The sequence below is a fragment of the Sinohyriopsis cumingii genome, chromosome 7 (assembly GCF_028554795.1).
Source record: "Sinohyriopsis cumingii isolate HCF-2022 chromosome 7, ASM2855479v2, whole genome shotgun sequence".
NCBI lineage: Eukaryota > Metazoa > Mollusca > Bivalvia > Unionida > Unionidae > Sinohyriopsis > Sinohyriopsis cumingii.
The window spans coordinates 46760491-46775285 of record NC_142967.1 but is presented as its reverse complement, the minus strand read 5'-3'; the positions used below and the strand labels follow the sequence as shown (position 1 = coordinate 46775285).

At 35.3% G+C, this 14795-nt stretch overlaps 1 protein-coding gene across 1 annotated transcript in view; it reads left to right on the top strand.

The window, feature by feature from the left end:
- The window catches only part of LOC149795143 (E3 ubiquitin-protein transferase MAEA-like), a 53647-nt gene extending 40966 nt beyond the window's left edge, over positions 1 to 12681 (top strand). Inside the window, exon 9 of the mRNA XM_089964863.1 lies at positions 6953 to 12681. Coding sequence (XP_089820989.1) covers positions 6953 to 7054 — 102 coding nt within the window. The 3' untranslated portion in view covers positions 7055 to 12681. The remainder of the gene's footprint in view (positions 1 to 6952) is intronic.
- The last annotated feature ends 2114 nt before the right edge of the window (positions 12682 to 14795 follow it).

Here is a 14795-nt window from a genome sequence, read left to right as displayed (position 1 = left end):
GACTGCTGATCAGCCCAGTCCAGCTATATAAATGAGTTGTATGATTAAAGTGGTCTGTTTTTTATCTGACTAGTGAGCCCATCCATCCATCGTCATCTTTCAGCAGCAGTGGTAGATGTAGATGTTGATGACAACAGTTTATCAGTCAGAATTTTACCATAGTTGTTAAATATTCCAAAACGTTACCTAGTGTCTCTTGGAGCAGTTGTGATCCAGGTAATGCAAGGGTTCTTTCTTGGTGAGTAAGTTGCCTAGATGCTGATAAAATGCACAGACAAGTCTTTAATGTCATATCAGAGTTAGGAATGCTGTGTTGACTTCCTCCTTGTTTGACTTCATGGATCTGATCATTTTTCATACAGCCTTAAAGGTTGTTAATGATCATAGCTGAATTTTGATGCTGTCTTTCCTTTCACTTTGCCACTGCTGTTGAGTTATCAATTTAAGGATTTGAGGAAGAAAGAGGCGCAAGAGTTGCCAGTTTAGCCTACAGCACATGCTCCTATCTTCTCTGCTTGGCTTTTCCAGGGAAAGTAGAAGAAAAGGAATTTTTGTTGTCAGAGAAATAGATGGGGCATTTCTCAACAATGGCAGGGTTTTTTCTCTTGGCCTAGTAAATTTTATGTAATCATGTGCCCATTTTCACAGGAAGGCACGGAGAAGAAGGAGAAAATCAGTTTCTCCTTCCTCGGGCCTTCTGCAATTGTCAGTGACACACAAGTCACCCATGCCCTCTTGAGATCCACATGGGGCACTAGACACCTTTTTTGTCAGATGTGGACCAACCATTCTAAAGAGAATGATAGGTGAACCAAGCCTTGTCAGAGGATCTCTGGATTTCATTACCCAACCACCCTTCACATTCATTGTCCTACCTTTGTGAAATGAAAGCCATTTTCATTGCCTCCCGCACATTGGTTGAACACACACACTGAAATACAGCACTGATAATGTCCATACAGTTTGGTTGTGGTGATGTACCTCATTAAAGGGGGGGAAAATCACCTGACCTGTGCCTCACAATACAGGAATACTTTCATTAGTGCTTCCAATTGTAGGTAATATTCAAGTCTGACACATTCCAGGCCAGCTGAATAATCTAGCCAACTAAATTAGCAAGGAGAGGACAGGTGCTTCAGTTCCACTCTGAATCTTCCATCACATCTGTATCCTGTGGTGCTGTCTAATGCTTGACCTCATTTCTAGGCTCCATCAGTCTTGATTATGAAAATAATTTATAATGAGGAGCACAGACTGCAAATATTTCTGACTTCCCCTCAATACCACAAAACATCGATGATCAAACTGCTTCGTTTAGTGACAAATTTACTGAGACAAGTCATAATGACCTCCACTCAACTCAGGTAGTTGAGATTGCCAGTATTCCATCCATATCCAGAGAAACTCCTCCATCATGCCTGGTTCCTGTTACGGATGTCCTGATCAAAAAGGATTATGGAGATGATTGCAACAGCTGAAAAACCTCCACTTTTGAGGACATGCGAGGGTATTGTATGTTTTCAAGGACTAGTGTGTCACATCACTGACATCACAGCTCTCTTCAGTGCCCATTCCCCAGTGGCTAACATCCTTTTGCTTTGAAGACAAGAAGTTAGTCCCTATCACAGTCAAGGAGATGCTCATCCATGAGCTCTGGCACTTTCGGACTCCATGGAAGAGATAATGATGGCCGCAGCAAAGGAATCTCAGGCTTCTGACCCAATTTTGACATATCCAGTGAACACTCACTCATATTATTCCAAATGGAATCTCTCCTGAGTTTTGATATGGCTGAGCACATCAGAGTCTGAACTGCCATCTTCCTCTCACTGAATCAGCTATCATACAAGATTTGTAGCTCAAGATAGCTGCAGCATGCAGAGTGAGTGAGCCATTCATACGGTTCAGTCATTCTAATGATGTAACCTGGGTTTTTTTCTAAGAACAGGTTGCTGCCAACAACTGACTATTCGTTCCTTTCCTTGATCAATCTACTGAGAAAAGTGAAGCTACAGGACCCTGTACATGCCCACAGATGCTACCCGAGATATGCTGAGATTATCTGCAGGAGCTGTAAGATTGGTCCTTGCACTGAAGGCAGAAAAGCATGACATAACCTCACAGGCACTGGTCACTTACAGGATCAGGTATGACTAATAAAGATTTCGCGAAAAATAAATGACCTCCATGAGACTGGCTTCAAATGTAATGTCACAAATTCAGGACATAGCAAAGTCAGCTGACTGGGATGCTCAGTTGATCTTCTCTAGCTTCCATTTGAGTGATGTGGCCTTGCTAAGAAAGAGAATTGAGTCTGTTGGCTGGTGGTAGCTGCATAGACGGTGACCATGCCCCGTTCATGAAGCACAAAATTTAGGCCCAGGCATGAAATTGCCACTTTCGCTGAATTCATTTATCAAACTTTTGATGTTGAGACAATAATCAAATTTGGAATCCCACAGTGAACTCTCTCACACACATATAAACAAATTGTCACCTGTTGTGTAAACTTTCATCAGGAAAAATTCATCCTTTAGTAGAACAATCATGCTCCTACTTTGTGACACAGGTAGAGATAGGGTGCTAAGCATTTCTTCCTACTCTTATTCTCATAATGTTAATGTGATCAGGTAATGTAATTTTCTGGACATAGAAAATGTTTTAGTAATTTATATTTTCTAATAATACCTGATCACATTAGTAAAAATCACTCCCACCCTTCCCTGCAGTGTGAGTGTCCTAATACAGTTTTTGCTTATGTAAAAACTGGCTACATTTGGGGATAACATGGAGGGCTGGATTCAGAGGTAGGTTCCAAATATTAATGTGATCAAGTATTATGGAAAAAACATAATTAACTAAAAAAATTAAAATTTAGATCTTTTGTCCATTGATAACTAAAAATATAGAGAGTTCACTGTTGACAGATTTTGCAGGCCAGAGAATGATAAAACCCTCATCATTACCTATCAACCTGAAGTTCTTAAATAACAAGCAGCAGTTGATTTGGAACCTCATTGTAATAGGCTATATGCTAGACCTGGTGTATTTGGCAATATTCAAGCAGATGAAACATAGCCTAACTTTGCTGTTATTATGCCTTTTAATCATGCTTGGGAATCAGTTTCACAAATGGCACAGGATCTGAACAGGGCAGCACAATACACTCTTGTCAGTGCCATAAAAGCAGCAGTGATCAGCAGATAGGTCAACATGTAGACTACAAAGGTGTTAATTTTGTTGTATCTACACAGCAGACAAATCACTAATTGGCCAGCCTAACAAACAAAAATAGTGGTTGAATTTACCTGACCTGAATCCTTCTTTGTCCCTATATTTTGTAAGTTTTTGCCATCCAAAAACAAAGGATGAAGACAGTAACCAGCCAGAAGACATTTTTATACCAGTGCATTTGCAAGTGGAAATAAATATCTTTATTCATTGGTTAAATCTGCACATGAATGGCTGTATGTTGTATATTGCGTGTGAGTGTGATTTAAATTTTTAACATAGCTTTAAAAAAACTTTCAGTCATATCACTACAATATATGCATTGTGGCAGTTTATAGTGATGTCTCACACTGGGGCATCATGCCACAGACATGTAGCATCATGTCCCACCCACTCACCAGGCCATCCAGTCCTAACACTAACCTTTTAACGCTGAGTGCCTAGTGAGACAGCTGTTAATACCATTTTAAAAAGTTGTTGGTATGACTTGGCCAGGGTTTGAACCCGTGACCTCACGCATTCGAGGTGGATGCTTTAACCAATAGGCCACTGCAGCAGTTGTATATTGCAATAGGTTACTCTCAACAGGTTTACTCAGTATTGTACATTTGGACAAATATGGGAACAAGGTGAATGCATTACATTAATTGGATGCAAATTCTCAGCTATAGCAGCCAGTCAGGGTGCTTACTGATGCTTGAATTATGCCTGTAATAGTTGCGAGATGGGTGTTTCTTATAGGTTACTCAAAGCCTATGACTTCCACCCAGTAAAATTTGGCTTTCATGGGTGGCAATAATAATAGATTCTGAAGCTAACGTTATGAAAAATGATGTGGTTTTTATCACGTCATTATAGTATCATTTTGATGTTGTCCATCTGTTTGTCTGTCCAACTGTTGCTAGTTTCATTTCTACACAATAACTCAAGTTGATGAGCATGTACAGTTGACAGATGTTGTGGATAGCATTGTACTTGGTTAAGGAATAACCCTATAAATTTCAGGGTCAAAATGTACAAGGTCAGGCTCACAGTGAATAAAATAAAAAAGTTTTCTGAACAATAATACGAGCTCCACATCACAGAAGTCATGTTACTGATGTGATTAGCATGCAGGACTCATGATTGAAATGGTGTGGGTTTTAATCCTATCAGAAAATTAGCCTGGGTCAACTACACAGTAGGGTGTCCTTGGATAAGACACTTTGCTCTATTGGCCTTGACACTAAAGAACCTTCTCATGCTGCTGTGTGGTAAAACACAAAACCAAACTGTAACCCAGCATCTGAGATCTAGATCAAACTTTGTGAATGACTTGTAATTGCATAAGGAAAAAGGCTGTTGATTTGGGTCAAAGGTCAGTGTCACTGTTACTGAAAGAAGCATAATGGTTTCTGCACAATGCATTTAGTTGTACAAGCATATCTGGTCTAAACTTTGTGGATGGCTTGCAGTTAAAGTAAGGGAAAAGCCTATTGGTTGTTTGGATCAATCTTTAGTTGATAAATGAAAAATTGTTTCCACAAAAACTTTTGGATGGGATTTAATTGTCAAAGGCCAAGGTCATTGTTTGTCCATGAAAAATGAATTTTGTTCTTTATTAAGTTCCTTGATCAGACTTTGGATTGCTTGCAGTAAGGCTAAGATAAAAATAAAAATAAAAATAGATTTTTGGGTCTGACAATGAAAGGTCAAGGTCATGGTAAGATTAATGAGAAAACATGGTTTCTGCACAGTAGGTTTAGTTAAAGACTGCATACCTTGTCTATAAGTAAAGGTCATTTAAACCCATTTATCAATAGACTAGAGAGTCAACCATGCCTGACTAGTGCCTACATAAATAACTGATAAACACATGTATAAGGCAGTCAGATTAAAAACAAATCTTCACAGTCCTGTGACAGACTCCCATAAAAGATAATTATCCTTTTTTACCATTGAAATTCCCATACCACTTATGTTAACTAGCCATCAGATATTGTGTTGCATGTCATGTTAGGGAGTGTTATGGTTAATAATGATATGTTCCAAATGACATGTCACTTTCAGAAATTTGAAACCTGTAATTTGATTGGTGAACCACATATTCAACAGAGCATGACCTCCAACTGGTGTCCATAAGATCTTCATGTAGAACTGTGGAAAGCTGATTTATTCAGATTCCTGTATAGGGTGCCATACAGAACTCTTTTTCAGAAGAAGTTGCAGTTTGTTGCTTTGAAACCAAATTCAAGACTGGCATTTTGTTATCAAACTATAAATCTTAAAGTAATCAAAATCATATCCAATATTATGTATGGACAGAACAGGATTAAATGACCATGGTTTGATTTGTATAGATTTGTAAATTTTACCTAATCACATATTAAATAAATTAGTCTGATGGACCTTTTGTTAGCTTCTTGTGTGATTAGAAAATTCTTTTCACTTTGATCAGTATCCAGCCATGATCATTTAATCCATATAATTCCAATTTTTGTTTTTTCTTTCATCATATCAGCAGCTTTCATCAACAAAATATTCACTTTTTGGTAGCTTGTAGTTTTCTTTAATGAACCTCTTCTATTTATCAGAATATATTGCCCCAACTTTGCTAGCCAAGAGTCATCAACTCTTATATAATATTATGGGCTAATGTGTTAGAGCAGATGATGCTAATGATCAAAGCAACTTGGTATGGTCATTTTTAAAATCTGGAGGGAGGGGTTATTATTTAAACCAGACTGTTCCTTTTTTTCAACATTACGCTTGCATATGGTTCATGTTTAAGCATTCATTGTTCTTGCTTTCTAAACATTCAATCTTTCAAAAGCAGTATCGTGTCCATTTTTAGTCATCATACAAATTGGACATTAATGACAGCTGGTGGAACCTATTGTCAGAACAAAATGTAATAAAAATTTAAAGATTTGATTGTAAAGCCTGCTTTCTACAGCAAAATGGGTGTGTAGGAATGCAGGAAGGACTGCAATTGCATTGTTTTGTATCTAATGGGTGAGTATTATCATGGCGGTTGGTGGTTGGAAGACTTGTACATTATTATGATATAAGAGTGCATTGGTATAGATAAAGCTTCATATAGAATGACCTGGAAACTGGGAACTAAGAGTAGTCTGCAGAATTAACCAATGTGTAAAAAATTCTGGATCATATCACATAACTGTTTGTATCCAATCAGATTGCAGAAAACTGTCTGTTCATAACAGTTGGAATTATTATAAAATTAAATGATTATGATTGGGTATTTATTGATGTGTAAATTGTTATCAAATCACTCCCAAAGTAAATAATGTTGTTCACTTCATAACAAATGGAATTATTTTCTGTTAAATATTTGCAGCTAGTGCTTTCTCTTTAAAGCTGTTTATAGCAGACATAAAAGTAGGCTGCATTATAAGTGAGGGAGTTTTATACCAAGGGATGGTCCATATTATCTGAACAATAAAGTAAAATATTTGATGTTATAATGTCTTATTATAATTGATATTATCATGCCCAGTAATAAATGTATTGGAAATAATTCAAGAAGCAATAATAAAACAAAATTTGTGACCATACCCTTACTTTATCTCGAATGAAATAGATGAGAAATGGCAATGAGACAGGAGTATACTTAGTGGCTTTGTACTGAGGGACCACTGTAGTATTGTTTTTAAATTGTTGTGATTTACCTATGGTACATTGAGATGTGGATTATCATAGTTGATTTTTTTGTTGCCAGGCACTAGAGACAATGGCTGCTGAGAATGAGGGAAAGGTGGTATGTCCCAGAACAAAAGAAGTCTTTAACTTTGAAGACGCAGAAAAAGTGTATGTCATGTGATGCAAGTTTTTCCATCCCTTGTTGATTGTACAAGCTACAACAATGATAGGGCATTACAGCATTTAAGAGACCAAGAAAACCTTGGGATGGTCTGTTTTCTGTCTACTGTTATCTGTCGTCAGATGTTTCTTGTCTGTTGTCAATCTGTCCATTAGAACAAGTTGTCATCCTAAGCTACTTGGAGGATTGCTGTGAATCTTTACATGCAAATTTATCCCCTGGTATAGGTGGTCTTAAATGAAAACGTGCAACCCAGACATCCAATATGGCCACCACAATGGCCATCTTAAAGTCTTATTCTCACACAGCTGATGAATGCAGTCATATTGGACCATATCCTTTAATTGCCAGTCCACCTCAAGAGAGAGTCATTTACATGAGGATTTTGACTAAAAAACTTCATTGTTGTATTGAATATGGCCACCACAGCAGCCATCTTGAAAATCTGGCTGTTGCTACTTCTTTGTGCAGAAAGCCATATCTACATATAGTTCTTGTCAGAAGACTTATTATGGTGTCTAGTTGATCCTAAATGAAAATGCTGCTTTTGGTATCAGCATGAGCTTTTCACTTAAAAACTTATGTAGTTAGTCCTGAATGAAAATAATACAGGTCTGATGTCAACTGTGGTTGCCATGGCAGCTGTCTTGAAAAGCATGTTATTGTTACTCCTCCTGAATTGAAAGTCATACCAACATGGAGTTTTCACCAGAAGGTTAATTATGATTAGTTGGTCATAAACACAAATGGTACTGATCTAAAATCCATTATGGCATTTCCCATAAGAGCCATCTTCAAAATCTTGCTGTATCCATTTCTTCCCAACGGAAAGTCATATTGATATGGGGTTTCTACCAGAAGACTCCACACAGTGTCTAGTTGATTGTATTTAAAATGGCTTGGATCTGACCTCTAATAGGGACATCATTATGGCCATTTGGAAAAATGTTGTTATTGTCACTTCTCTTAGACTGATGGTTCTATTGACATGGGGTTTAACCAAAGAATATTATGGACTTAAAAAATAAAATAGGATCTATCTTGAAAATATTATTATTGCTACTCCTGAATGAATGAATGGTCATATTCATGTGGTGTTTTATCAAAAGGCTAATTATATCTAGTTGGTCTTAAATGAAAATGGTGCCAATCTTAACATCAATTATGGCTGTCATATCATCTAATTTGAAAATCTTCTTGATGCTTAGAAACATGAGAAATGTTTTCACCACTCAGTGGTTAAAAGAAAGACAAAATTGTCTTATTCTGAATTCATGAAAGAAAAAAATCAGCCAGTAGCACGTCAGTCCCTTCAAGCGACTTTTGTTCTTTAGTGTAAAAATTAGTAAGCTTATCCTGCTACAATTAATTTATGGAAAATAAGTTGTAAATGGTCATTTTGTGTTTCAAGTTTCTGACGATGAAATATTGCTTTAATATGAAATTAATAAAAACTAGAGAATTGTTTATATTTTTGTCAGCCTTACCAAGCAAATGCACAGAATTTTGCAATAAAACCACAAAACGCTGATGTGTAAAATCATCTAAAGCAGTTTCAGACGCCTTGGATAATACACCTTTGCATTGTATAATGTCAAGACTGACATCATCAAGTTCAGTTACACTTAGGATTTAGTACATCATGTATGACATCTTGGTGATTTTATTACACTTATGTGACATCATCAGTGTGTCATACTTACGATATCAGAAATGATGTCACAAAGTTGTAATACATTTAAGATGTTCTGACATCATATGTAATATGAGATGGTATTACACTTATTATGTGACATCATGAGATGGTATTATATTTTTTGGGTTGACTATTAAATACCACTACTGTGTTGCATAGAATATTTCCTTACAAATTTTCATGTAATTATACCTTCTCAGTGTTTTCTTTGCTATCCTTTCATGGAAAATTGTTGCCCTTTTAGAAATTACAGAACTGTAAGCCTAAGAAAACTTTGCTGTTGTCCATTGGAATAGGAGAACAAGAATAAAACGGGGATTTTTTTCCCATGAAATCACTTGCACACCTAAAACAGTGGAACTATGACCACACAAAGAAATGTAATTCTACATTGTAATTAATATGTATCATTTTGGACATTAAGACTTTTGCATGGGCAGAACCTCATCATGCTAGAGCCACCACTGAGTTCTGTACAGTGTCCCTCCCCTGGGGGGTGGGTGGGTAGAATATTTACTGCATATATTGGTCTTGATAAAAATTTAGTGGAATGAGTATTTTGTGAACACCACAAAACACAAACTTACAATACCAGACTGATTCTCAAGGATCAGAACAATAATACCTTTTAGTACGTGTAAAAGGAGGTGCCTCTGAAGAGTGGACCACTGTAATATACTACTTGTTTATAAATACTTGCACAACATATCACCATTATTCTTTAAGAATAGTCTAATGTTGATATATACTGACTCTGCATATAATTAGGATACTTAATTATTGTTAGTTAAAAATATCCTATATATTTCTTCCATTTAATTTTAGCTCACCTCCACACAGGAAAGTTTGTACTATACCACCATTGTTATTGTCATCATCATCATATCAGCAGCACTGGAATCAGCAGATGTACTCCTTTTATGTTGTGGTCGGCTACTTCTACACTGTTGCTTGTGTAGTCATGAAACTTGCATTCATCCTGAAGAGTACTACACCATTATACCAAAAGCAGGTCATTGTGACCAACTTTTCATGATCCAGTGATCATTTTTATGTGTAATGTTTTGGTTAGTTTCTGGGACACTATTGCGGTTTCAGTCATGAAACTTTATTTGTGCATACATCTTGAAGAGTTGAAACAAAAGTAAATCACTGTGACTTACTTTTCATGCACTAATGATTACACACATTTAATTGGTTTGGGGGAACCCTCTATGCTATTGAAGAGTGTCCTAACTAATGTAGTTTGTGTTACTAATAACAGTAACAAATTGTATAGTTTAACTAAAGTAATAACAAATTCTAGATCTACTGGGCTTTCAGATCGCAGCTATATGTCAAGGGAGGCAACTTTATTTTCAGTGTTTTGTATATTGATTCATGGATAGTAATACATGACTCAAAAATAGTAAATGCTTTTAAAGGAAATCCAATAATAATTGAAATGTTTTTATAAATTCTGTAGTGACTTATAAAGGAAGCATAATTTAGAAAAAGGTTATATAAATTATTTAAAACAATAAATTTGTGGGAGTAAAATCACAATGAATGGCAGTACATCTGGAGTTATGCTTTTATATCTGTTGTTATGTAAAATAGAATTATTTGAACCCTTCAGGCTATCAGAATTCTCAATAGTTTGATATTTAGGTTAGTTTCTGGGATGCCAGTGTTATATAGCCTTCAGAATAGATATGTACATATACACACATGCATGCTGCACATAAGACCAAAAGCAGTTCATTGTGACCTGCTTGTCATGCAGAAGTGATCTTGTTTAGGTAAATTTCTCAGACATTGCTGCATGTACACTTATGATACAATACTTGATATGTGCATGCATCCTGAGGAGAACTATCCTGATATCAAAGTAGGTCACTGTGACATACTTTTTAGATTTTACAGATAAGAACACTATTAGTATTGAAATCAACTTTTTGTAACCAGTTGCTTTAAGCCATTAAATTGGATATGAGTGGTCAACATCACCATATTGAAGAAAACAGTAACTGTTACCTACATCAAGCAGTTGGTTTGTCATCTTCATTATTCAGTATAGATCATGATGATGATTGACAAGTATCTTTTTCTAATTTAAAATATGTGGCAAGTTTGCTGTCTTCTTAAATCTTCAGTTCCTGTTCAGTTTTTCTTTGTTAATTGGAGATTGTCATGCATGACATTATTTTGTTGATGGGGATAGGAACTTGTGGCAGATTGAAGTCAGGATATGATGGTACAAGTTTTATTTTTTTCCTACTATTATTTTCTTCTCTTTTATGTATTGTATATACGATTCAAATGAGTTCATGCTTCCAAGAAACATGTTGATTTTGTTAGTAATTGACATTTTTAGGCTGAGCTCTAGACATTTTAAGACTGGATGGATTTCACTGAAGAATAAATCAAAATGGTCTACATTGTCAAAAAGTTTTCATTACATGTTCCATAGAAGGTATTTAAGATAACAAGACTTCGACCACTGATGATGATGTCCTTCACTTTAAAGGCCATTATTGTACTTCAGTCTCTCTTATATCATTTATCATGTCATAGATCCCATTGGTTAAATTTTGTTTTATCATTCCTGTTGAATTTATGTTACTTTATTTTAGTTCTTGGGACATGAACACAAATCACAGTATGATTTCATATAATTAAATTCTAATGAACTTTCAGGACATAGCCTTGACATAAGAACCCTTGGTACAGTTCTGGCTTACTTATAGCATGGGTCACTTTTACGGCTTCACCGAAAGCATTATAAACAGGGAACCCTATATAACTCTTTACAGTGAAGCTTTATGATCATTTAACCAGTCTAAATTTGTTAAATGTTCACCTTTATACATGAAAGGCAGTATATATTTATATTTTGAACACACTGGAAAGAGAGAAACATTTCAAAGATTATCATAAATCATAGATATTACTCTATACTCTGAAAGCTTACTCTAAATAAATATATCCTGCATTTTTGTTGGCAAGAATATTTCTTAGTAAGATTTTGACTCGAGTAATCATTTATGACAGAAGGACTTGATTTGTTTTATATTGGAGGCAAATTGTATATATTTCTGTAACCATGGATGTTTATGCATTTTTGCAAAAGCCTTGCTATATTAAAAAACAAAGCATACACAGTTCTATATCAGCATCATTATTACAATACAGTGCATACGCAAAACTGTATGTTGACAGAAAGGGTGAGTTTGATTAGCATATGGATATGTTGAGACCATGGAGCAGAGAGGTGTTCATATGTCATATCAGATGAGGTTTTTCCTCTGATTTGAAAAATAAAACCTGCAGTTTTGTATGCATTACATGCCCATCTTTTACCCAGATATTTTTTTAGGTATGCAGTGTGAATGGAATTAACAATAAATTGGGATTTGTAAACATTCTGTTTGAGGAATCTGGAAACATCAGTGGGACTGCCTGAATAGTTTTGATCTGGATGTGCGATATAGAATGAAGATTCAATATTGCCACATAGGATTCAATGGGTCAGTGTAAGATACATGGATGATAAAGCTAACATGTTTACAGAAATGGTAAATTAAAATATTTTCCAGAAGCAAAAGGAAAATGTGACGTTTTGAATATTGTCGACTGATACCTTTCATACTATTGTTGTTTCATAGAATATGCCTTCTTTTATTATGTGTTCCCCTACAGTCAGTTACAGTGCTAATGAAAGCTGTAATCTTGACCTACTTTTCTGTTGTCAGATGGGTTTCAGTACAATATATTCTATGCTATTCAGAGAGCTACAGAGTTAAATATTTGGATCTTTTGTGTATTATGCCTTTTTTAATATTGATTGAATGTGACCTTTTGTGTTTGGTTTATTTTTCAGCGGGTGATTGCCTTTGTCATTTTCATAGTATACTGAAGATTTACTTTATTAAAATTTGAAGCCTAATAATGCTTATGTTCTTTTTTGGCATTTTGGAGTGTTACATTGTTCATCATGAAGATATTACAGTTTAAAAATATTCTAGTTCTGTACTTGCCTACTTGCTACATTTGTAGCTGTTAAAAAATCTATGCACATTGTTTTAGATGAACTACACCTCACCTGTACAAAATAGAGCTTATACCATGATTCTCGGTTAAACGGAATCCATCACAGGTATCAGTATTTAATGCTGCCATCACAGCCTTTTTATTGTATACCAGAAGACAAAAGTTTGGATGATTGTTCCAAAATCACATAGGGTTGCTTTAACACTTGTCCTTTATATCAGTTTACCTAGTTTCAGGAACTGCATACTTATCTGTTTTGGCCATGCATTTCATTTGAAACAAGCATTCTATATCACAAACACTTTTGGGTTAATTAATAGAGTTTGTATTTGTGTTTTTTTTCTAAAAAATCATGTAGTTAAAGACACCATTGATGCCATATTTCACCTTACAATAGAAGTTCAAGGATTGGTGGTACCATGATCACACAAGAACCATGAATGTTGTATTGGCCAATCCTCTGGTTTAATTGATGGCTCTAGAACAGGACATACATACTTGTCCTGGTACTCTTGTAATAGTCAAGAAAGATTTGGTTCATGACATGATAGCTGAACGTTTAAGCTGTGCTTGGTAACCACAGAACTGTTGTGAGCGTGATCCTAGGATGCAAACCAGTAGGCTTTGAAATCCCGACGGGTATTGCAATGGGGATATGCTCCTGAAAGTAATGCAGGATGCAATTCCTGGAATAATTGGGGACTACAGCATGGCAACTGTGCAGGTCATGAGCACACTCACTGCTCATTGAATCAAACTATCAGCTCTATAATGACATGCTCATACCCTCCATTTTTAGGTTTGGATTACTAGGGTATTAAGGGGCTGGCACACAGTAGCAAATGCCTCACCATTTGTCACCATCCTGTGGCTTTTATGTCCATCTTGATATGATAAAAACGAGTAGGATGAGAGAAAAACCCCACTACCCTGCTACAGGTCATTCCTGTATGTGTTGAGTCCTACAGGGAGATGCCTATTGTCTCCTCTGGAAAGCCATACATAATGCTGCATCCAGGAGCTCTCTGTACATGTTTTAGATAAAAAATCTCTTGCTGGTTAATATGCTTAGAAGCACTATCACCATGAAATTAAAATGAGGAACTAGTTTGTTTCCATGTAATTGCTAACAACAAGTACACTGTTTGGTTTAATTCCTCAAATATTATTCAAAAACATGATGGGTAGTAAAAAAGAAATTATTTATAGCTGATCACAGTATGCTAATAGTTTCATATGTGGTTATTATTGTGTGCATTATGTCATACACAGATACCATGGGGAACACCAAATTTATATATTATTAAATTTTAGCCAACAAACAATTTTTTTAATGAACGATAAATTAAACAATATGAAAATTTAAGATAATTATATAGTGAATGAATTTATATTGTTTAATTGAACTGATACAAAAGTTAATGTTGTTGGATATACAAAATAATCAGAGCTACAAGGGGAACATGTTCAGTATGTGATGAAAAGATAATTTGTATCTTGAAACCATATTATTATACAAATGAATTCATATTGTCTTAAGTGTAAAAGTCACAGACACAAATAATTTAGTTTTTATTTAAATAAAAATAACGTAAGAATTATGAGGGAGTTATTTGACATGTAGCGTTAAAAATACCACAAAATTTATATTACCTAAAGATGGTGGTAATATGGATACGCATGCCAAATTATTACTTTTATCCCCAAAACAAGGATTCATATTGCAGGGTGGTTACCCTTATTGTGGCCCTGTTAATCCCTTACCAAATGGCCTAACACTTAAAATTTTAGATGCCATATGTAAAAAACATGATTATAGATATAGTATTTGTGCACCTAAATCACGGTGGGATAAGGTAATGCTTGATGAATTTGATAACTATACTGTGAAAACAATATCAGATATAGCAACTAAAAATGAATTCTCAAACGACTCATAAAAAATAAACATAAATTAGGTTTTGGAAATATACCCCCCCCAAAAAAAAACAAAAAAAAAAAAAAAAAACAAAG